The following is a 25,230-nucleotide window of genomic DNA, read 5'->3' as shown; positions in this document are numbered from 1 at the left end:
TTGTTTTGTACTTGGCTCCAGCCCCCAGATATAACTGCTTGTTGTGCCTTTTCCTGCTAAATTAAAGTGCCTTTTGATTTCGGTATTTTAATTCAGTTAAGTTTTTAAGATAGTGAGAATTATTTAATTATGCTTTTCTCTGAAATAAGCTAAGCAGCTGAATCTCTTGCTGTGAGGCATTTTCTTCAGTTTTTGAACTTCATAGTTTTTCAACACTCTCCCTTCTTGTAAGACAGAAGCCTGGCCAGCAGTAGCTGGCCCAGTATTTTATCAGGTGAAATCAATTCCCTCCTCCCACTGCCCTACTTACCAATCTGAGGATTGTACTAGCTCTTCTTGCAGGAAGATCTCAGGACTGCTAACATTCCCAACTGAGATGCCTGCTTTAACCTGTGCCTTCAAAACAGTTCTGCAGCTCTTAGAGCTAAATTACTGATTTGGAAGACATGGCCACATTCCTTGGTCCTAAATGCATAGCTTTGCATTTGACTGCATTAAAAATGCATTTTTTCAGTAATGTTTCACTGACTTGTCCTTAGTGCTATTTGCCTTTCTGGCAGTTTTATGCCATATACAGATTTGAACAACCACAGTGCTGTGTCTGCTTTTGTGTCCTCTTTACTGTAAGATATAGTACTTGTCTCTGCAAAATCCCACCAGGAACACTCACTCAGCAAGGATTCCACATTGCAGGCTACTTTGTAAGGTCTCTAAGTTTCGTTCACAACCCATTGAAAGCCCACCTTGTTCACGTGAGCTATTGCCAATTTCTTCATTGAAACCCCAGGCACTATTTTATCAAATACCCTGTGAATGAAATTTTATCTACGAATTGAGGTAATAACCTCAAATAATAGTGTCAAAGGACACAGTGGGATAAGAACCCTTTTTTTCCCCTCCAGAATAACATGCCACTTAAAACTACTTTCTCACATCCATAAGGTTTACATCCTTATGTTCCAGTTTTCAATTGACTCCAGTATCATCCTTTTTATTATTTTGCCTGCATGGCTGGTCTGCTTCCTGCCGCCTATTTTCTTTTTCCAAATATTGTTAGCTAAGCATTTTGCCAGGCTCCTAGAATATATCAGACTGTACAGAATGCATCCATCAGTTGACTGGAATTCTCTTTAGCCTGCTCTGTGCCACTCTTGATGACAAACTAGTCCAGTGACAGCTCTTCAAAAGGACTGAAACAGGATGAACTGACCCAGATCGGTTCTGGTTACTACTGCGAGTCATTAACTATGCTGAGGAATGAGTTTGGCAGGAGACTTAATTTTGTGCTTGATTTACCCATGTATTTGAGCATAAGAGGAAGGAAGGTGTTAACTGCTCAAGTCTAGCAGTATGTTCTCCCACAGTAACTAGTATGTGGTACCATCTTGCATCGCTCAGGGTGACAAAGTAGAGCTGGTAGACTCCCACATGTTTTCTCAAAGTTAGCTCATGTACTTCGTACCTCGTGTACTTTGGAGAGAGATGATTTTCTTTAGAGCTGAAACTGCAGAATTGGCTCCAGAACTCTGAATCTCTTGATACTCTGCCTAATGCCTCTTATATGAGAAAGGAACTTCTTTAGAAGCATTTAACTAGGGGGCTGTACAGCATGTTTCAAGCTACAGTAGGATTCCATCCAGTTACTGCTGTCCACAAGAGAGAGATCAGAAGTGTTAAAATTACAGTTCTTTGGATCCCAGTTTATACCAAATCCATATCCTGGGTACACTTCATTGCATCTGTACCATGAGCAATCCAGCACAACAGTTTGCTTTCTCACATCTCAGCACTGCTCTCAAGACTCAAAATTCTTTGATGATCCAAGCTGTCTCTTCTGGCTGCCTGTGGGTGTACTGTCTGGTCCCTCAGGGAATTACAATGAGTATTCCTCCTGCTGAAACCCACTGCTTTGCAGTCCCATGTGACTTCTGTTCCAGCAAGGATCTGTGTCACTTTATTTTTGTGACATACTATAAGACACTACTGCAGCCAGCAGTTCTCTCATCTCTGGCTCTCCAAAGGTTATGTTCAGTCTCTACTGCTGCAGTCTGTATCTTTGTTCATCACCTGCTCCACAGGAAATTCCCCCTCTCAGTGAATCCATGCAGGCCCAGTGAATTAGGGTGAACTGTTCTGCTTTCCTACTCCTACCACAGGTGCACCTCAGGAACTGCTGTTTGCTTTGTGGATGTTTTCTCTTCATTCTTGTGCTGTCATGAAAAGCCCCTGCCCACTCTTGCCGCCCCCTCTACCCTTAACATCATCAATAGATCAAATTCCTTTGAGGCTCTCTTGTATGCTCTGTGTAACACAGCTGGAAAGCCAAAGTGTTGTGTTGGTTTTATTTTGATTTTTTTCCTTTTTAATTGGCTCGATTAATACATCCATGAAAATAAAGAACAAGGCAATAGAAGGGAAGCTATTAGAATGCAACACTGTGAAGCTGAAAAGCTGGCTTATTCAATCACTCTGAGTCAAGCAGAGGTAACTGTAGTTACAGGGCTTCACTGTGTCGCTGCATTAGAAAAGTCACTGTGAGGAAGCACCTGGGGGGAATATCCAGCTAACTTGGTGAGCTTGCTGCGTGTAATTCTCCTGGGAGCATTCAGCTCACAGAGTCAATGAACCAAGGTCAAAAAATTCAGCTGCTGGTGTCATTTGAAGAAGCTAACTTTAATAATGCTTTTGAAGACATCTGTGTTGCCAGATTTTTTTTTTTTTTTCAGATCCTACAGCCTTTGGTAGCTTCAAAGAAATGATTAGGCTTCTAAAAATGGTGCCCTGTCTGTTAGCAATATATTTTTTGCACTGTAACCTTAAGGTTCACATATTTATCAGTAAAAAACTGGTAATTTATATAATAAGAATTATTTGTATTTACTGTTTAAAATCATCCTAAACAGACAACACAGTATTTTACCTTAACATGCTTATAAACTATAAAACACTTGTAAGATTCTATTCCAAATAAACAAATTCACCTGTATTGTTTACAAATCTCAACAAAATTATGTTATTCAATATTTATTTTAATCTTCTGTTAGGCAAAGTGTTGCAGCTCACACCTGCACAGGGCTGTAGTTTATACCTCTTTGTTCAAGCAGCGGCATTACCGATTTTGACATGTACAACAAGCACAGACTACACACCTGACAATAAATGCAATGGGCAGACATGCTGGGGAGGATCCGAACATCCACTCCCTGTCCACATTCTTCTGGGTGCCAGCTGCTTGGCCACACCTTACAGGACTGAGCGAGAGGTTTGCACTGTGTGAACTGTCTCCAAATTCCAGTATAACTGTACACAGCACATGCCCACAGACAGCCAGGACCTACTTCACCCCTTCTGGAAGAAAGGCTAGTACAAGAAATCAAGTGACACCAAGTATTTCCCACCATAGGACTTCACTTACGTTTCAAAGACATCTGATTAACTCTCCAGTTCTTGGTACTACACCTGCATGAGTTTTCTGCCTCCCAACTTTTCCTCACTCCCAGCAGTGTTAACATCTCAAACAAGACACATAGGCTTGTTTCAGATCCACAAACATCAGCCTCAGGGGAGTATTTGACTTCATAGATGCCTGTGAATCTTGCCCAGGCTTGTGCTTCAATCATCAGATGTTCTGGCTAAGATATAAAATTGCTGCCTCCCAGGCTAAGTTCAAGCACAAATATGTCTTCAGTGGTAACTGTGGCTGTTTTGCTACAAATTTGATGAGGATTGGGCTGCTGATGGAATTAAACTTTTTCCATTGCTACACAGTTCTGTTCTCAAACTTCTGTTCTTGAAATGAACACATGCTTTGCACCCTCTTGCATCAATCTGAACCTTTCTCTTTCTTCTGCTGTCATTTGGAAATATCAAATGTTGCATGAATTTTGCAGCTTCATTTGGTTGGTACTAATGGCCTGGTGATGCCAACACTTACCTGTCACTTCATTCTTTGGATTAAATTAATTCTGCAGTTACAGAGACGGTATCAGCAGGAATCACACTTGTAACAATCCAATGTTGCCAGTGCCTAGGGAAAACACAGGGAATCCTTAATCTTTGTGTTGTAAAACAATTTGTATTTTTCTTAGGAAATGTCTCCAAGTCCTTTCCCAAGTACTTTCCGACTCCATTCTTTCTGTTGGTCCTTGGAAACATCTTATTTTTCTACTTGGATGTCCAGTTATGATGTTTCTCTGCAGCTGAATTATGTCTAAAACAATTCCTCCTGGTATCATTACGTTCTTCTTCCCTAACTTTATGGACTTTAATATTTTTTGAACAACATCAGGGAGGAAATTGGCTGAGGAGTAAATGGATTAACAGCATCTGCATCATTCGCACCACTGTGCCCTCAAACTTTTCTAACAAAGTTTTAACACCCACCTGATATTTTGAAGTCATATTTACTAACTCTTCATGAGTTTTCTTAATCAGTTAAATCATAGCTGTCAGTTGCACTGCACAATTACCAACTTGTTCATATAATTACTGCATAACTTAAAAATCTTGAGAGCAAATTTCATTGTACATCTTTCTCCTTTAATTTCTTCAGCTGATTAGTTGCATGCCACACTAAGATTTTTCCAAAAGAACGTAGAGATCCACTTTAAAGACTGATGACTTGACATCATCAGTTGTCAAAGTAATTTTAATCATCTGTTCTTTTGATGAAATTGTTTTCAACTTTGTGTCTTGCATTCAGGAATCCCCATATAGTAGATTAGTGCAACACCTTTTGCACATCATAAATATTGATTTCTCTTCAGGAATTCCATGTTTTAATCTTTCAGACCTATCCAGATGCACATCTAAGATCTTTTCTTCATTGGCTTGCTTGTAACTTCAGAGATGCCAGCAATCTTTCTATGAGATTGTTTATTATCTTTGAATAAATAAGGATATTTTCTTATGGCATAAGAATTGCTCTTAATGAGCAACATTTTCTATTTCAGAATAATTAGACATGACTCCATCATTCGCACAATCTACCACTGTATTTTGCTTCTTTTCACATTTAATATTCACACAGAAAAAATTTCCACAAGAAAAAACCTTTGATGGCTGCTATCTTTCTAGTGATGATGTCACGGATGACCATCATTGTGGATTTTGCATTGATGTATCTGAATACAAGCCTCCACTCAGGAGGTTTTTATCCTTACTTGACATTCTGACTCATATGCTACAGGCCACGACATCTTCCCTGATTTCCCAGAAACCTCTCTTTTCTCAGTTCTACTGCTTTCTTTGGAGAACATTTTTGTAATGCACAAACTGCAGTGCTTTGGATGATAGTGTCTCAGCTTATGTCATTTCACTCTTGCTTCAGTTTTCCATAATTTTCAAAAGTGGAATCTAATTGTGGATTACGGCAGTTCTCTAGATGATGCTTTCTCATTTTATGGCTTGCCTTTCAGGAAAGGTTATGAAATCTTGCAATTTCAATGAGGATTAATTGGGCAAAGCTTCGGTCCATTTCCCTGCACTTCTTCTTATCCCATTCACTTTTATAGCTTTCAGTCAGTCTTGGAACTTTCCTTTTTTTTTTTTTTAACCATTTAATTTTTTCAAATTATTCTCCTGTGTCCTTATACACATTTCTTCCCTGATTTCAGTATTTAAATTGGAGTAATTTTGGGAAGTTTTGGTCCTTTTCACTGCAATGCATGTCATCTCTGTCCATATGGTTGTAGTCACTCCATTTCCAAATTTCCTGCGTTTTTTCAATTGCATTTTATTTGATCATATCTCCTTTCCAGAGCATTTGTTGGACTTTTTTTCTTTGATCTCAAGATTTCATTCCCTTTCCGGAACAGGGAAGTATGTTCTTCCTGAACAGAAGAAATACAGAAATTCCTGAGAGGGATTATATGTGGTGTGGGTTTTAGAAATACTTGTTTTCTTTTCTCACTTGTGTTCTTTTTACACAAATCTACTTAAACCTGCATATTGTTTAAACTTCAGATAGAATTATTAGTGTCATATAAATAAACAACAGTAGCAGTGGTTTTATGAACAAAGCTGGAATCTTAGCATTAGAGAGCTAAGCCATACAAATAAAATGTGTTAAAATGATGCAACAAGCTTGAAGTTTATTTACAAATTACAAGTAACAACATGTGCTGTTTGACACTAGCTGCAGGTGCAGGTGACACTAGCTGCCAGATGAGCTCAAGGACAAAAAACTTAAGGTGTATGCACAGATCTGATGAGAACAAGGACACTTCCCTCATTCGAAAAATCATAAATGATACAGAGAAGTCACTTGAAAGTCAAATCACAGTTACATGACTTCTGCAGATGAGACTCTGCATTTGGCTGCCTCTCCATGATGCAATTAGAAAACTCCATGATGTTTAAATCATCTTTAGCATCTTCCTTTGGCTACAACTGCCTTATACAGACTCTTCTCTAAAATAAACATCCTTTCAGATTCCAAAAAAAGTTTAAAATATCTAAATGGCTTTGAAAGAAAAAGGAAGAAATTAATCTCACAAAAACTGTGCAACAAAGGGAACGACTAAGCTCTTGTTTTAAGAGAGAGGACTATCACCACAGAGAGCAGTGAGAAAAGAGAACAAAGAAATGTTACTTCATGGAGTTCAAATCTAACTTTCCTCCTTATCCATGGGGAAGTGATAAATGGAAGAAAATGTGGAACAGCTGGAAAGGATAAAAGTATCAGAAGATGCAACAAAGCAAAACATTCCCCCAGATGAATAGATTTCTCTTTGATCTAACAAAGATTTGAAATTTGTCAGTTTTAAACAGAACAGAAAATGAGGATATGCAATAGTCATCTATAATGGATAGGAGCAAGATGAAAGGTCTGAGATGAATCATGATTGATATGAGGTACTTCAGGTTGTGGTTTTTTTTTTCCTGATCTTGTACAACTCTTTCTCAACTAGGTAATTACTTAGCTTCCTATCCCATTCAAATTGCATAATGAAAGCTGGGCTGCTTTTGAAAAAAATTAGCAGTAAGTAAAGATTGCTATTTTATTATCAATAGTTATTTTGGTAGGGATGCAAATATAAAATGGAGTATTTCATTACTGAGAGAACATCAACAGCAATAACCTGTCTTGGTGAAAAAGTTCATGATGTAACCAGTAGTTTTTGAATTGTATATATGAACTTAATTGTACGTATAGTTGCTGTATTATGAGCTTGTCTTTTAAAAGCCCTGGATTAAATATTGTTCCCTCAGTGTCTGCACATCCTGACCAGGCAGCAGTAGGCAAAAATCACCCATGCATTCACTCAAATCATAAAAACAAGACACCACTATTATCAACAGCAACCATAATCATATATAAACCAGAATATGTAAGTGCTATTAGGCCCTCTACAAGGCAAGAAAACAATCACAGGAACCTTTCTAGGGTATTTTCCTAAAGGTCTACATTTTTATTTGTTTGCTGCAGCCCCTGATACTGATAAATTTTGCATTTGCATCACCTGCTATTTCCAGGCAGGCATGTGTCAGTAGTTATCTCCTCACAACAAACCACCTTCCCAGATCTGTTTGCTTCCTTTCATGCCTCCTCTCTCTTCAGAGCCAGTTACAGCTCCAGTGTTCTTTTGTTCACATTTCTATTCCAACATGTGGAGAAAGTGACGCAACAAGCTTGATGTTTATTTACAAACTGCAAGTGACAATGTGTTAATTTAGCTGATTGCACCCAGCAGAAAGGGGCATTACAAAATAGACTTTCTGGAACAACAAACCAAACTGTACTTCCTCAGTTCCCTTGAGCAAAGCAGATACAGATTTTTTACCATGACTGAATCAATTACCAGAGCTGTAGCTTCCAGAACACCCCTAAATTAACACAAAACAGGGCAGGGAAGCAGAAGATGACTGTATTTTAAGTCAATATCCTTGGAAAAGAAGGAAAACCGTGAAAACTTCTGGAACCTTGATCTAAAAGGAAACCATGATAATCAGCTCAGCTCACCTGGCCAGTTACTATTCAGGTAAACACTAACACTATAGCCAAAGCAAAAAAGCAAAAGGCAAAGCAGAGTGTCATGACTAGAAGCTATATTGTTGCTTCATTTCTCTGTCTCCAGACTTAACAATTAATTTCATAATTTCTGCATTTTAGTAGAAGTTCAATTTGATCTGAAAACTCATCAGATAACCCAGCTATTTCCCTTAGCTGAGTTAAGCTAAGGAAGATTTAATGCACACTGGCAAAGCCTCAGCACTCCATCCCTGAGCTAGAAGAGGACTTTCCACAGCTGCAGTGCAAATCATTCAGGCATGAGGTTGGAAGTCTTTTCTTTCTCCTCTTCCCAAAGCCTGACACTTCAGGTTTAGGCCTGGTTTAGAAAGGCTGATGTACAGTGACAGTCGTTCACAGTGAAATTCCAGTAAAGCCCAGTGTTTTGTCTCCTACAAATGCCATTTGCAGATTCTTTGGGAAGAATGACAACAGAGCAAATTCATGTGATATTTCCCCTAATAATCTCCTAGCACCTATTTTTAGCTCAGGGAACTTTGAACTCCTATGGTAGTTTGCTTTGTGTCCTAGTGGATCTCTCATTCATAGACAGATGAATGACAGATCCCAGTCTTTCAATTCTTGTGAACTCTTTGTATCACAGCATCCTTTGGCAAAGTGGCTTTGGCTAGTCACCTCCTTGAAGAACCTCCTCCTTTTGTTTGATTCTCTGCTCCTCTAGCATTTCACTTTATTTTCATTTTATAGCTCCTAGTTTTTCTGCAGGAAGAGACAACAGGTAATACCTATCCACTTTTCAACACTACTCCTGATCTGGTTGCTCTCTAGCAATTCCTTCAAGCCATTTCTTTTCCAGGGTGAAGGGTTTTAGACTTCACACTAATTCCTCATGTGGAGGTTGTGTGCCTTCTTCTGAACTTCTGCGAATCTTCTCTAGATCTCTCCCTTTTCTGTGACAAGGGGACCAGCGCTGCACAAGACATGCAGTGAACTGCGATTTTATACAGTGATCCTGTATCTTTTGCTTTGCTGTCAGCTCTTTTCCCAATCATTCCCAATATTAGTTTCTTCTTTTGACTGCTGCTGGGTACCAACCTGATGTTTTCAGATCACTATCTATCATTCTGTCAAAAGGTCTCCCCTGAGTAGCAGAGATCACTGCAGAGATCACTATTGCAAACATGAAGTCAGGATTCTTCTCCCCTATGTAGCAGCTCATATTTACCTGCGCTGTGTTTCACCTGCTATTTCATTATCCAAGTTTCATGAAGACTTTCTGAGACTCTTGACAATTGGCCATTGCCTTTACTGTTTTTAATAATTCACATCATCAATAAACTTTGTAGCTCAATGTTTAAACTTCATCTAGACCACCCATGAGTATGGTGAAGAGGTGAGGATCCAGCACAGACCCCTGCAAAACTCCAATGGTAACCTGGGTCCGTTATGAGGATCCATGTCAGGATTTTCTCATTTGTACCATAGCTGAGATATTTATCAGGCAAGGTAAGCTACTTTACCACCTTTTTTGTTTTTGTTTTGTTTTCTTTGTTCCCAAAATTATTTGGGTTTTTTTAATAAACCAGAGAATAAACACTGGCCATCACAGCATTTGTTCTTAAAGATGTCAGGACAGAGCAAATCCCTTGTGGTGACATTAACATTTTCAGTTTATCAATGACAAAATGAGAAGTACCACAAACCCCAAAAGTAATTTCCTTGAAAAGGAAAGCAAGCAGGGTAGAAATTTCACAAGAACCAGCTGATATCCAGGCAAATAGGAACATTACCACCACAAAATCTTTGCCATCCATCCCCTCTTGTGTGAATGACACAAGGTATGACAGGGCTGGTACATGTGCCAGTGGAACTTGTGGGTACAGTTCCTGAAAAGAGAAAGTGTAATGGCATCTAGTTGGTTATTATTCAGGTTGTTCCAGCACAGATTTGTCATCTGCTTTAAAAGTATTTAAGGTGCTTGACAATATGTAGAATGCAACAAAAACAAATCAGCAACTTTCTAGTCTGCAAAATTTTATTAAGCAACAGCTGGACAACTCTTACAACTCCAAATCGTCAAGGAAAAATAGGGCAATCAGTCCATCTCTCAATCATGTAGACAGTAAAGAATCTGGACAAACCACACTTTTATAGGGAAACCAACAATACTTTCTAGGCACCTCCTGCAAAATCTATTACACAAGATACATAAAAGGAGAGGCAGATCAGGGGTAGCTTTTAAATACAATGGAAAGCAAGTATACCATGGTATATTCGGGAGAAAAAAAAAAATTCAAAAAAATATCATTTTAAAATAGTCTAGGTAAGTAAAGTTCACAAAAGGTGTACCAAATTTTCAAAAGCTTTAAGAAAAACATGCTGGGCTTGCTCACTTACGAATGCATGCACCTGCATGACTCTATGAGAAAAGAAAAAAAAAAGAGAAGAGGAGAAAAGAGAAGAGAAGAGAAGAGAAGAGAAGAGAAGAGAAGAGAAGAGAAGAGAAGAGAAGAGAAGAGAAGAGAAGAAGAGAAGAGAAGAGAAGAGAAGAGAAGAGAAGAAGAGAAGAGAAGAGAAGAGAAGAGAAGAGAAGAGAAGAGAAGAGAAGAGAAGAGAAGAGAAGAGAGAGAGAGAAGAGAAGAGAAGAGAAGAAAGAGAGGAAGAGAAGAGAAGAGAAGAGAAGAGAAGAGAAGAGAAGAGAAGAAGAGAAGAGAAGAGAAGAGAAGAGAAGAGAAGAGAAGAGGAAGGGAAGGGAAGGGAAGGGAAGAGAAGAGAAGAGAAGAGGAAGATGGAAGGGAAGGGAAGGGAAGGGAAGGGAAGGGAAGGAGGAAGGGAAGGGAAGGGAAGGGAAGGGAAGGGAAGGGAAGGGAAGGGAAGGGAAGGGAAGGGAAGGGAAGGGAAGGGAAGGGAAGGGAAGGAAGGGAAGGGAAGGGAAGGGAAGGGAAGGGAAGGGAAGGGAAGGGAAGGGAAGGAAGGGAAGGGAAGGGAAGGGAAGGGAAGGGAAGGGAAGGGAAGGGAAGGAAGGAAGGGAAGGAAGGGAAGGGAAGGGAAGGGAAGGGAAGGGAAGGGAAGGGAAGGAAGAAGAAAATCCCAAATCACTTTAATAAACAAATGCAACTCCCCTTCTTTTTCAGGAAACACTACAGTGCCTTTTCAATCAAATGCATCCCCATGCTATTCCACAACACCATATATTTTATCTACAATAAACAACAAGATCTTGAACAGACATACCCTTCCCCAAACACACAACACACAAACAGAAAAAGAAGTGAATGCTGAAATAGTGAAACAGAAGTCAAAAGCAACCAAAGGCAAAACAAGTATCAAGCAAACTAAAGAAACAAAGGGCAAGTTAGAAAAGTTCTGAACAAATAGTTTCAAACAACATAGGTAACAATTACTGGCCGAGCATTATTCCTGTGAAATACTTGAAACTCAGGTGTCTTCTTTAGAACACACTGTTCCAAAATATTTCTCTTTTATTATTACTTTAATCTTTATCTGTATCTTAAGCCATCTACTTGGCCAGTCAGATAAAATTCCAAAAATAGACCACCTTTGTCAGGATTTAGAATTGCTGAATCAGTCCATATTTAAAAATTGTAAACTAGAGGATTAAGAACAGACTGGCAGGCTTTGACATCACACCATCTAATTTTTTCATTGAACACTCTGGATAGGTAAGTATTTGGTTTTTTCATTTATTTTATTTTTCTCTCACAAAATCACGTTTTCTTGACCCTGCAGTCAGCTCTGTGTCAGCAAACCAGTGTACTTGCATAGTGCTTCCAAACAATTTGCCTTGAAAAACAAATTTCTCATTACCAATTCATTTGCAAAATCAAAAGTTAAAGGGTGAAGCTTCTAGTTTTCTTAGCAATAATTGCTTCACTGAATCTTATTTTAATTCTTTTGTTTCATTAATTGCTTTTACTTTAAAAATTTCTAGATGCAGCAACAGTCAAATCGCCCAAAGAAACTCCTGATACAACTTCAGTGATATCAGGCAACACAGAAAGCAGTCTTTTCATCTTAAAACATCTCCGTGGGACTTTTAAAGAAAAATAAATAAATACAAAGACAAAATAATTCACATAGACCATTGTTCACAAGTAGTAATTAAATTTATTCCTTTGAGAATGGTGCATGTAAATTCCAGTCCTGTAAAGAGGACCTGTGGTGCCTCCCTGCAGACTACTCCTGAGGGCAGCAAGACTCTAAATTGGTATTTACTAATGAAGGTTTGTGCCTTGAAGGGGAAGAGACATGAATAGAAAAAACAGTTTGTCTACTAGGATCTTCCATTTTTGTAAGCAGTATAGATGACTCGTTCCCTTACACTGGGAAAACCATTATGCCAATCTCTAAATAACATGAACAGCTTGCCCTACTATCCTGTGATGGAATCCTAGAAATAGGAATAAAAGTTACAAATCTGAATGACTATTCCATGGCCAGGATTTTACTTCTAGTATTCTTCAAGGGGGGTTATACTGAGCTGTCAACACAGTTGTTGGACAATGCTCTATAATTTTCTTGAGTGGATGTATGGGTCATACAAGTCATCTTTACCTTAAAAATCACACAGTAATGGGGAAGCACATTTTGGGTTGGATTCTGGTCTCTTATGTATCTTGATGTAACCATCTAGTGAGGCTGAAAGTTGGCCCTCTGTCAGCATGCCACACAAGGGTCTCATCTCTTACCAATCTGTAAGTCTGATTTACTGGTCTGGAGTAATTTCGGCCCTGCAGACATGCAATTTCAAAACTGTTGCTCTGGGAAACACATTCTTAAAAGTCTTCTCTCCCCTTTCATTTCATCAAATCAGTTTTTGTACTTGCTGCTCTTTTTATATGAGGATGTAAAATGTTTCTGAGAGATAAGAGGGCACCAAGGTAACATAGGATCACACACATCAGGCTGCAAAAAGAAGATGCACAGAAATTGTCTGAGGCAACAATCAGGCAAGCTCCAAAATCTGTTTGTAATTTCTGAGAGGACACTAAAAAGACACATCAAGGAAAGCCTCAATCTATGGAAGGTTTAGGCTGAAGGCTTCATCAATAGATATCTGTGTCTGACACCTGCAGACCTTCACACATCTTCATGAAAACACTGTTTTACTTGTGGATGCATCACAGGAAACTTTTGCAACTGAGATGAACCTGTGTGCAAATTTACTGATACTCAGGTAGCCCACGGCACATGTTAGTGTGTTCTCTGGAACTGAGTGCAAAATTACTTATGTGATAATTCCTTTTTTTTTTTCCTCTGCTACCCCCTGTCTTCTCATAGTTTCTTAGGATGCTGCAGAAGCATGTATTCTTACTGTTTAAAGCTAAAATTTGCCACTCCATTTATGCCAGACTTTAAATATCAATTATTAGATTCTGTTCGAGATCTATTTTGAGGATATCACTATTATTTTTTCAAAATTATCAGGTTTTTGGTTTCATTCCTTTGCAACTCCAGCAGAGCAGATTCTGACTTCAGATGGACACTGTGGCTGCTGGCTGGCATTGGGGCTCTCTCTGCCCAAAGCTGCTGCAGCCAAACTCCATGGCAGCTTCATGCTGCTCTTGGAGCAGACCTAGAAGGATGAGTGGAGGAATGCCTGCTCCAACAGGTCTCCTATGGAGCATCTTGAAGAGGCAAAGCTTCTGCAGGCAGTATCTGGGCACAGCTCCATGAGCTCCGTGCAGCACCTGCCAGAAGCACTGTGGCAGCACTGGAACCCACTGAGCCCAGCCAAAGAAGCAGCATTGTTAGGTTGAGCAGAGGAAAATGCTACACGGGAAAATGCTTCTACTGCTACAATATTCCTTGTGCCTCAGCTTATTCCAAGCTAGTTTGCCTGTTCCTCCACCTGGCACTGAACTCTGCCATCGCCAAACCCTACTAAACTACAGTGACCTCCTTACAAAGAGCCCATGTCATTGTATCACATATAACATATGTACATATCACTTATACCACCTCTCTTATCACGTAACCCACCTTATCTTGTACCTCAAGAAAAAGCAAACCATGCCTTCTAATTTTTAAGCCACTCCCAACCAAAGTATGGTTGCAAGTAAAGAATGAAAGCAGAGGACAGATTTCTGCAGGTCCTGAAGAACTCACCTAGACTCTTTGTAGTCTGCACAGTTCTCCATAGCAAACTCATTGCATTTAGCTGCCAAAAAAATAGTTTTGCCTGCATTATTAAGTTTTTGCATATTATCCAGCAAAACCAGATCTGCCTATAAGCATTTTTAATTTCTTGCAGCAAAATATATCTGCTAGCAAACAACTACTTACAAAGATGCTCTTTAAATATAAATAACTGTGTATAACTCACTGATACATAGTAATAAAATAATCCCTAAATCACTCATTACATTATGCAAGAAAAATAAGTTGTTTTTCGGACATTAACAGGAAATCTGCATTAAATTATTTAAAAAAAACCACTCAAAACTCCCTAAAGAATAGTCAAACCCAAACTAAAACAAAACAAAAAACCAACCCAACAGAAACTAAATAAACTCCCTAGACTGTTAAAATTATTGCACAACTGAAAAAAATACGCTTTGGAAAAAACATCCTTTACTAGTGGAAATTACTGCTTGTATAAAAGAACTAAATATTTCTGAACATTTTGCTACATTCATCCTAGAAGAACTTAAGTTACCTACAGAAAAAATGGCTTTTACTAACAAAATAGAACATATAACATTTATCTTTTTGGCTGAATGCAATAGCAGTCTTCACAATTTAAATGATTAATTGGAGACATTCTTAAATTAGTTTCCTATATTGTATCTCAATTGAAAATAAAATTACTTTCACCTGCTCTTTTTATAATTTAGGATCCAGTTGCACACTCAGATTTCCACGTGTTTACCATTCTTTTCATTAAAATTCAATATATTTGAGAGTAGTTTCTCTAATATTGGGATTCTATACCTATTAAAAATCCTTAATTAAATAGACTTGGCTAAATTATTTTCAAAAAAATAAAAGACTATCTTATCTTATAGAATTTTCTGACAAGTAAATGGAAAGGGTGTTGGAAATAGCATTTATTTTCCCAATTTTTTGGTAATTATTCCTTGTTCTTTGCTGGGACAGAAACCAGAGCTCCTCCTATGACAAGGCTCTTTGTGAGTGCCATCAGAAGGATGCAATCATGACCTGGACCAGTGAAACCAAATTACTAACTCTGTTACTTGTTTTATCGGCTTCAGTTCTTGGTTCTCCATTAAAACAAACTATTGATAACTGGAAAATTTTGGCAATTAACAAAGTGAAGAGGAATACTGTTCTCTGGAAGGTTGAAGAAACTGCAAGCAGAAGTCCTTATTTAGACTAGGTTTTCTTCAGAAAAGAACATTCACATTGTTTCCATGTCCTAATAATCTTGGCTGGTGATGTTCTTCCAGCTGAGTATTTCTGACACATGACTAAGTGGCCCTTCCCTCAGCAAGCAAACAAGCCAGCCCTGGTATGTTCCTTATTTTACAGTGTTCACTGTGTGCCTGTCAAACACTAATTAGGGTTCAGCTGGTTAGCACAGACCTTAGGGCAGGTGAAGCCTCTCATCAGTGAACTTCCCTCCCTATGTACTGGAATCAGTGGACTAAGAATTCAACCTATTGTTTTTACAGTTTATAACTCAATATAGACAAAGGGCTTAATAGTGTTTCCTCAATAAAAACCAACAAGTGAAACATGCCCATTGATTTTCAAGGGACCAGAACCAAATACAGGCACTCAAACTGCTGAATAAATCAAGCAAGTGAAAAAGAACACAAATGGGCTCAGACAATTAATGGAAACAAAACTAATTAATTAAAGAAAACAACAATCTGACATGCCAAGGGTAATGTTGAGCCTGACCATTCCCACACACAAGCAGAAGATGCTAAGCTCTGGCATAATACAGGTATGGACCATCTACTGCCCCACTCCTTCCTTCCTACTTCTCCTTCCTCTCTCAAATGACACCATCCCATAAGTGTTTTTTCCTGGACCTATGTGGGGGCATTATCCAGTCTAACTCATCACCTCCCTTGGCAACTCTCTGAAACTCTTCTACTGGCATTCCTTCTCTGTGCTGTACAGCTCTGGGAGCCTCAGCAGGGCACAAATCAGCAGCTCACTGCATACTGGTAATTTCTACTACAGCAGGGTCTTATGTGAAATGTTCCTCCAGAATAAATCAAGTGCAACACACATCTGCCTTCCTCCTAGGACTCAAGAAAAACAAGGAGAGAAAATCACACGTATTTATCTTAAGTTATACTGAGTTTTTCAAGTAAAGAACCTAAACCATAGATGAAAGACAAAGCAGCTGTTGACATATCAACCACCAAATGTTTCCCAGGGGGCCTTTAACTTCAAAAGATCAATTTTTGAAAAAAATCTGCTGTGATGTTTTGTAATCTAATGTCCAAATAATTATATGAATAGTTTGGCGGTTTGTGTATTACTGGTCAAACTACTTCCATATAACAACATATTCTGTAGCAAAATGCTGACAAGGAGGAAAGAGAAAAAGCAAATAAACATGAGCACAACACATGGAAAAGAAAGAAACTCTTCTGTGCAAGCAACCTTCTGAAATGCTCAACAGGTTTGCATGTGCACCAGAGAGAACTGCACAGTCTGTTACTGTTATTAAGCTTTCCTCTGTCACACTCCATGTAGATGCTGTACCCCTGCTCTTAGCTGGAGCAAGTAGCAAGGTGGGTGACAACAGACATGAATCTGTCCAGTTTTTCCTTTCTCCTTCAACACATTTGTTCTCCAGCCAGCCATGATCCTGTTTCTTGTAATGAATTTGCTTCCCTGAAATTTCTTCCTGTAATGACTTGCTACACTTACATCTCCTTCCTAATTCAAGCACTGTTGTAGAACTTGATTGATACTGATTGCTAAGAGGACTGAATACACTGGGTCATCTCATTTGCTGGAAAAAACTTTGTTTACATAGTGTAAACACACTGACATGAGCAAGCACAGGCATAGTCTCAGAGGTACATCTGATCACACTGCACCTCTCCCAGCTACAGGCCAAATCACAGAATACTGCTGAACAATGTGAACAAAAAAGCAACACTCATGATTATTTCTTCTCCAGTTTTCTGTCACCTACTGAAAGATGGTTATGCCAGTAACAAAAGAAGCAATGCTTGTAACTATTTGTTCCTCTGTCTTCTGTCACCTACTGAAAGATGTTTATCCCCCTTAACAGCATATGAAACAAGCAGACATCAACTTCTTTGATACAGTGGGTTTTTAAACCCGGGTTCTAGCCAGGACAGTATTTTTGCAGTAGTCAGAAGAGGGCAAGGCTAGAACCCTGAGGTTATTCTGTACCACCTCCCAGCATTTTCTGGGGCCATGGGAAGGGGTTCCAAGTGGGTCACACAGTGTGGCAGCACAGCCAGGTATCGGCAGAGACTCCCCTGTGGTGGGCATATGCCTGTGAATCCTTTGCCTCTGGTGCACTCTGTTATCGTCATTGCTTCTTTTCTTATTTCACTGCTGTTTGCAGTAAATCCTTCTCTCTACCTGTGATCTTTACCATTTGTGCCTCCAATTTTCCTCTCCATCCCAGCGCAGGGAAGGGAAAAGGGGAGGGGACTGTGAGCACGTGGTGCATGGTTTGGAGTGTTTTGGTGGAAACACTAAACTGGAGAATACCATTCCTACACCATGACAAACACCCAGTGACAACCATGTTTTCTTTTCTGAATAATATGTCACTGTTTGTAAATTAAAGGTTTGCCTACATAAGCCTCCTTGGAGCCTGTGGTGCTCAGTTGTTAGCAGATATCAGAGAACAAACACATGTCAAGTATTACAGCTTCTTTTCTTTTTTTACTTTTCTGCTGATATCACTTTTGTTTTAGTAGTAGAAGTACAAACTGGACCAGAAAAAAGTCATGTTCCCTGTTTAAAAAAGAATAGCATGAGATAAGGCAGTCTATCAAAAAGAGCAGTCTGTTTTAATCCCCCCATGAGCTTACATCAGCTACTGTAGCACACACAGCAGAACCACCACAACAAGCCAAAAGCCACACTTCTCCACATAACACTGAATGGTTCTCAACCCTTCGCTCTTTCTGAGACCCAGCACAACGCTTGAAAAGAAAAAGAAACTGGAAAACAAACAAGCTAACAAACAAACAAACAGAAAACAGCCCCCCACCCTCCACCCCGTGACTGGTTAGAGTTAATGCCCTTATGGTGGGCACCAAGAGACTTTTCCAGTTTTACTGCCTCCTCAGCTCCCAGGCATCTCTGCACACCTAAAGCAGGCTGCCCTGACATTTTCCGGATTGGACTTTATGAGAAGGTTAACATTTTCCTCTCTCCAGTCTCTGCTTTTTCATTTGAGGCGTTGAGTCACATTAGCCAGAGCAACAGCAAAGGCTTGCACTGCAGAAAATGGATACTGAAAGTCCAAAATGTAAGCATTGCCATCAATTCTTCCAAACTGCATCACCTGGGAAGCAGGGGAAGAGGAAAAGGAAGGGAAAAGAGAACAAGGTCAAAAAAAAAATGAACCACAGAAAAGGAAACAGAGAAGAGAGTAAGAGCGAAATTTCTTTGCTCCTTTGTATGAACACGTCCCCTTTTCAGTTCGTATGATTGGAGCTACAGACAGAATGGGGTATGATGCCGAAGAATACTGAGAGCAATGTACTTTTTGTCTGTACAGAGAATTTGACTGAAATATTTGACTCCACAGAGTAAACTGACAAAACATGCTAGACTGCATACAGTATTGGTTTATGTAGCTTGTCATCAATTACTTCGGCAGTTGTGAGTACACCAGCATCATGCTTCCTGCAGGAAAATATCAGTCGCTCCCTTGGATATATCCTACCATCAACCCATCAGAAAAACAGATTTTGTTTTCAAAGAAAAGAGCTTTCAGGGAAGGGGAATAACCAATTTCCTCATGCTAGCACTTCATAGCTGATAAGGTGATAATTCTTTGCAGTTCTGTTTCCCTCTGCATAAATATCTTCACTAGCACATAATTACAGCAAGAATGAATTAGCAAAGAGGCAGTGAGAGCTATTTGAAATTTAGAAAAAAGCAAAACTAGTCAGGTTGTTCATTGCTCTTCCACAGGGAATATCTGAAGTATGGCCTATTATTACTGTTTTTTCATTTGCTTCATCAGAAATCCAGATCTAATTGGCTCTACAGCAAAGATCCTTGAGCTAGAATGGGGATTGGCTGTGTAAGTCAAGGCAGGCTTTGTTACCCCAGCAAGAAAAACCCTTGGTTGGGTGGTTTTGCACAGCTGCCCGTGAGGACATATCCATACCATTTAACTGAAGAAGGGGTACAAATGAACACTGCCTTTGAGCTGCTGTCTCATACAAACAAAATCAAAAGACTACCACTGGCCACGCATGTTGGGTACTATCTAACTCCCAACTTAAATCAGAGGAAGCTGAGAGCCTCGATATCTAAAACCAAAAGTGACTTACAGCTGGACAAGGAAATAAACATGAGTCTCCTGAGCCTCAGTCCAGCATCCTACTAATTAGCATCACTTGCAAGCCTGGGTTTGGTGTAGTAACATACCACCCTGGCCAAAATTAAATGTTTTGATTTTCTGAACTAGCCATTGACCCTTCTATCCAGACAGTTCAGAAGTGGCCCAGAAGCACTTTGTTCTGGGATGGGTCAGTGTCTCCCTCCTCTTGCACTAAGAGCCAACCCCAGGGGCCTGGTAGCTGCTCACAAGTGGAAATTTTGGCATGAAGGGAAGCTGACTGCCTTAGCTACTTGCTGCCTGGCTAACCTTTGAGAGCAGGGCAAGAAGGGAGCAGTGTTCACTCAATTGGCTGTCATCCACAACCATCACTGATGGCAAGTGCAGCTACTGCTGCGGAGAGCTTTTGTGTTTATAACAAAACCTTCAATGGTGACAACCAGACAGACTAAAGGAGGCCCTTGTTGCCATGTCTGATTACAGTAAGACCCAACATATTTTGCATATTTACTTTACAGCTGAACTTCATCAGATGTGCTGAACTTAGACCTTCAACAGCTGTTTTTTATCAACTGTGTGGCAAAGCTTTTTCTCATGGAACAGCTGACACAAGCAGGAGGCACTCTGCAGCATGAGAGACAGCTTATTCCTGGCATGGCTTTCCCACATCCTGGCCCCCATTCCAGCAAGTATGTGCCACCCTTTCCTACCTGTCGTCCTTCCAGCTCAATCTGGAAGTTTTTTGCCGACTCCTGGGTCACCCGCCCTCCAAAGTCCAGCTGGTAGACTTGCGTTGCCTCGTTCCACAGTGGCTGCTTGTTGGCCATCACATACACAAAGCCTTGGCTTCCCAGTCGCCCATCCTCCTTCTCACTGGCCTTCCGGCATTTGAATTCATCCAGCTCACTGGCTGTCCTCAAACTCCTTTTAGTTTTCCAACCCTTTTTACTGCCCTGGCTCTGGTTCATCAGTTCATCTCCGCTGATAAAAAGCTCCGGCTCACTCTCTGAACTGTCCTGAAACTCATTTGTCTTGTTTAGTTTCTTGGACTTCAGCTGATCTTTTTGGCTCTTGACCTTCTTCTTCTCCCTCCCCAGCCGAGGGCTGGCTATCAGTGAATTGAAGTCAGTCAGTGTCCTTGCCTCCTTTTTAACTTTGCCCTCAGTGATAGCCTGCACATTTCCTTCCTCGGCTCGACTGTCCAGGCGCTTCCGGCTCTTCTTGCCAAATTTGTCTGTCCTTTGAGGAACAGGGCTTTCTGTCAAGGAGAGCACCTCCTGGAAAGTGTCTGCCGTCTCCACCATTACCTCTGTGCCCACGTGGCCCTGCAGCTCTGCTGGTGGGGGAGACATCACTGGCTTCTCCACCACGAGGAGTGGCTTGGGGGGCAAGGTGCCCTGGGGGTTCTGTACGGGCGGGCAGGTGCTGTAGGAGCTCCACGGGTGCAAGGCGATCGGTGGCAGCTGTAAACTAGAGCAAGTGCTACTTCCCGGGTACATGGGTGGCAAAGGGCAATAGGAGAGGTTGGATGGATAACCTGGCTGAAGCACAACTGTGGGCTCCTGCTGTGCAAACTGTGTTGGGGCCAGAGCTTCTTTGGGGGAGCAGGGGGCCTGCATTCCCTGAAGGGGTGGGGCACTGTAGCTTCCTGGGTAAGGTACTCCAACCCCATAACTTGTCTGAAAAGTGGCAGTGGGACTGGTGGGCGACTTGGGGGAAACAAATGGCACTCGAGACACGTCCAGATGTTGAGCTTGACCAATGATGAGTGGAGGAGGTTTTAGGGGGTTGGGCACTGAGCTCTGAGATGTCCTTTCCTGAGGAACCCATATCTCTTCGCTCACTATAGGATCCCACTGGTACGGAGGGGGCCGTTTTACACTAAGGGTAGTCTCTGTCAAGGACACAGGTACGTGCCGTACCGATTTCTCCACTGGGCAGTGCTGAGAAAGGGCCTCATCCTCCGTGAAAGCGGAGTTGATATAATCCGCTCGGTCACGGGAATTGTCAGGTGGGCTCAGCAAGCTGTAGGAGGACTGGGAGGCCAGAGGCGAAGTACTGACAGAGTGAGCAATGACAGAGCTGTGTTGGGAGCCACTCCCTGTGCTCAGATCTGGTCTCATGCCACCAACACTGGAAGTGCTGCTGGCAGCATTGGCGCTAGCAATGTTGGCCACGCCACCAGCGCTCACACTGCTGCTGCTGCTGCCAGCGCCGCCACTGCTGCACTGGCTGCAGGTGTACAAGGCTGTGGGCACTCTCTGCTGGTACTGTGCTGACACAATGTTGCTCTTGGCCTTAGGGGGAAGTTGTAAGGTGGCTCTCTGACCATCCATCAGCTGAGCCATTTTCAGGGCTGCCTCTCTGCTGTTCCTGCGCAGAGTAGCATGAATGATACTGCTGTCCAGCCTCTGCGCCATGCTCCTGCCCTGGGACAGCTGGCTGGCAATGTCAGGGTAGGGCGGCGGGTCCCCGGTTGGAATGGAGTATCGGGGGACCGTGAGCCGGTTCAAGGTGGCGCTGGCACAGGGCTGCTGCATCTTCTTCTCGGCAGCTGTGATGCGCAAGGTGGCAGAGCTGCCGGGCCCCGGCAGGGTGTAGGTGCTCTGGGCACAGAGCATCCTGGTGCGAGGCCGGCACACCTCCTCCACATTCCCGCTGCTGTCGAACGTCGTTATCCGCTCGTACCCCAGGGGCGTCTGGTAGTGCCCCGCCGGGTAGAGGGAGAACTCCCCCTTCTTGAGGCAGAGATCGAGGGGCGGCTGCGGGGGGCCGGGCGGGGGCGGCAGGGCGGGGGCGGGCACGGCGGGGATGGTGCCGGGGTAGGGAGGCGGCGGGTTCATCTTGTTCAGCTGCAGCTCCTGAGCGGGCCCGAAGATGACGGCGTCCCCTTCTACCAGCGGTGGCCCCGGCCGCGGGGCCTTGGCCTTGGCCGGGGGCTCATGCTCTCGCTCGCCGTGGTCCCGCAGGTCGGCCAGGGCGATGGCGGGGGGCGCGGGGGGCGGCGGGGCCAGCGGCGGCGGGGCTGGGCGGCCCAGCTCCCCCACGGCCAGCGCCCCCGCCCCGGGGCCGGGAAAGCGGCTCGGAGCCCCCGGGAAGGGCCCCGGCCCCTCGCCCCCCGCCTCGGCCGGCGGGTTTGCCAGCACGTCCAGCTGCACGTTCTGGTTGGCGAGAAGCGACTGGACCAGGCCGATGCTCTGCGTGGGCGACATGGCCTGCGCCGAGCTGTGGATGGGCGCGATGGGGATGTTGACGGTGCAGGGCGGGCTGCTGGCGGGCGCGCCGGGGGCGCCGGGCACTGCAAGGGACAACACAGAGCGTCACCGCCGCTCCCCGCACCAGCCATCCCTCCCCTGCCACGGCCAGGCCCATGATCCCCATGGACTGTCACAATATCAATTAGCATTACTCATCATCAGGGGTTAACTGTGTCTGCTCAAATCAACAAAAGTTTTGCTAAATCAGGACTCACTAGTTTTCAGGGAGGGACTTTTGATAGTAAATACATAAAAAACAATTGAACAAAACAAACAAGCAAATAAACAAAAGAAGTGGAGGCTAAGAAAGTTGAAGACCTGCACTGAAGGTACTGTGTAATATATGCATAATAAAATAATGATAGTATAAGGTTCCTAGACTCAATGACCTTGGGAGAACTGGAGAACACAGACAATAGTTGAGAAAAGCTGAGTATAGTGGGTGACAAACAACCAGCAATGCAAAAGGAAGGAAGCTGAAACAGAGAGACAGGAATATGATGGAATGAAATGCAGAAAAAAACTTATAAAAGTTCTCAGAAGATTTGTAAGGACAAAATGTGAGGAAATAGATGGGAAGCCAAAAAGATTGAAGAAGTGGGTATTGTAGTCAGGGCCACTTCAGCATTAATGTTTGGACAGGCTGCAATCAGGAATGTATAAAGAAGCATATATATACTAGGAAAAATTTCCCCCATGTGGTGGCAATGAAAAAAGGAAAATGTGGCAAGAAGCAATTCTCATAATTTAGAGCAGAAGCATGAAGAGTGCTCAGTTGTTTGCAGTTCCTTTTGCAAGAAGTAGTTGATTCCAATAGGAACTACCACGGAAAAGCTGGAGCAGGAAAACGAGGACACTGAATCCAACTATAGGTGCAGAAATCAAGAAGGAACAAAACAGAATAAAGAGGGAAAACACTAAATACTATATTAGAATTTCCAATAATATTTTGAGTTCTCTACTTTTTATTAAACTTTTTGTAGAAAACCCCACAGAAAATGGTGAATTGTATCAGTAGGTTTGTGGAAAGAAAAGAGACCAAGGATCTAGTGTCATATCCAGTTTTATATCCATGTATAAGTGTGCCAAATTCTGTGGAGACTCTGATTTACAAGGCCAGATCACTAAAGAGATCCATTAGTCAGGACTCCTCCAAATGCTGCCCAGTTCCTAATTAATTTCTAATTAATATTCTAGTCAACTACCTATGCCCTATAATTACATTTTTGGTAATATCAGGCTTTTATCAGCATCAGTCATGAACATGGGAGGTGTACAGAGAGAACAGTGGCTACACTGGCAAATACTCACGGTAGTTCAGTTCATTCCTTTAGAGGAAGACCAACAGCCAAACCTAACTGACCCTAAGGCAGTTTTGTGGTTCTGTGCTTGGCTGGTAGGCCATGCTTTCACCCTGATGCCTGCAGGCTTAGCAATTTAGCTGCCAGAGCCTGAGGCTTAATTGTTAGCTTGGCTTGAGCAACCCCAAATGTTGCTGTCATTTTGCCTTATCTAACAAAATATCATTTCTTGTGGTGTTGCTTAATACTCCTGAGTGTTTAAATCCAATGTTTTCTTCATTTCTCCAATGGTTTTTAATTGATTAGTTTGCATACTTTGTAAGTTAAATGAATTCACTGTGCATCTGTCTTGCCAAATCTTTACTGACTACAGTAAAAAACACCTGTCCCAAGTGTACCTCACTATGAACACTGCACTACCCAAAGCAGCTTTCTACTATGTGTTTTTTAAGTCTATCATGTAATCATTATTTACCCTGCAATACTTTTTCCTTTAGTATATGGTACTTTCTTTCTTTATGCAGGCTTTAGAAAGGGTATCCCCAAGAGCATTTTTGAAGATTTAAGTAGCCAGCATTTACTAAATGAGAAATAAATCTTCAGAAGAAACTAGAAAGGAAAAAGTGGACAAGAGGAAGGCTGTTATGGAGCTCAGGGTAGTATGATTCATTTATTGGCCTTCTCGAAGAGCTGTTACAAGAATCTCCAATAATTTTCTCTCTCTTTATGTGCTGTACCTGCAATTATGAGCACCATTTCATCTCTTAGTGCAGATTCAACCCAATTTTCAGGAAGAGATGTAAAAATGTTGTATTAACTTTTTTATTTTCTATTTAGTTTTTATATTACTTTCTGACAGCTTGGTCCATGTTTTGTAATAGCAAATGTTGGGTGCTTCCTATTAATAATATACATACACTCACCAATGTCTCTATTAGTTTCTTCAGGTACTGTAGGTGAGTATCATGTAGACAGAAATTAGGCAAGCCAAGGCCCCCAGATTGTTAAAAAAATGGGCTTAATTTGAAACATGCAAGTATTTCTTTAGAAGTCCAGAAGTCTGCTCTGATGCTTGGGTCAGACAAAAGCTTTGCTGCTGTCAGCAGTTGAAACCCTGGTCTGAAATAATGAGAACATTCCCATTTGTTTCAGTAGACTTTAGCACAAGTCTTTAATTGCTTTGCAGTGTTC

The 25,230-nt window shown here is 41.7% G+C and overlaps 1 protein-coding gene across 4 annotated transcripts in view; it reads right to left on the bottom strand.

The window, feature by feature from the left end:
* Positions 1 to 11,917: 11,917 nt before the first annotated feature.
* The window catches only part of TULP4 (TUB like protein 4), a 150,127-nt gene continuing 136,814 nt past the window's right edge, over positions 11,918 to 25,230 (bottom strand). For all 4 annotated transcript variants that reach the window (XM_058834686.1, XM_058834687.1, XM_058834685.1 and 1 more), the window contains 2 exons: positions 20,192 to 22,779; positions 11,918 to 18,473 (listed from right to left, as the gene is read on the bottom strand). In XM_058834686.1, coding sequence (XP_058690669.1) covers positions 18,357 to 18,473; positions 20,192 to 22,779 — 2,705 coding nt within the window. In that variant the 3' untranslated portion in view covers positions 11,918 to 18,356. The remainder of the gene's footprint in view (positions 18,474 to 20,191; positions 22,780 to 25,230) is intronic.

Source organism: Poecile atricapillus, chromosome 3 (genome assembly GCF_030490865.1).
Source record: "Poecile atricapillus isolate bPoeAtr1 chromosome 3, bPoeAtr1.hap1, whole genome shotgun sequence".
NCBI lineage: Eukaryota > Metazoa > Chordata > Aves > Passeriformes > Paridae > Poecile > Poecile atricapillus.
Note: the sequence above shows the minus strand (reverse complement) of the source record. Positions and strands in the feature narration are given on the sequence as shown.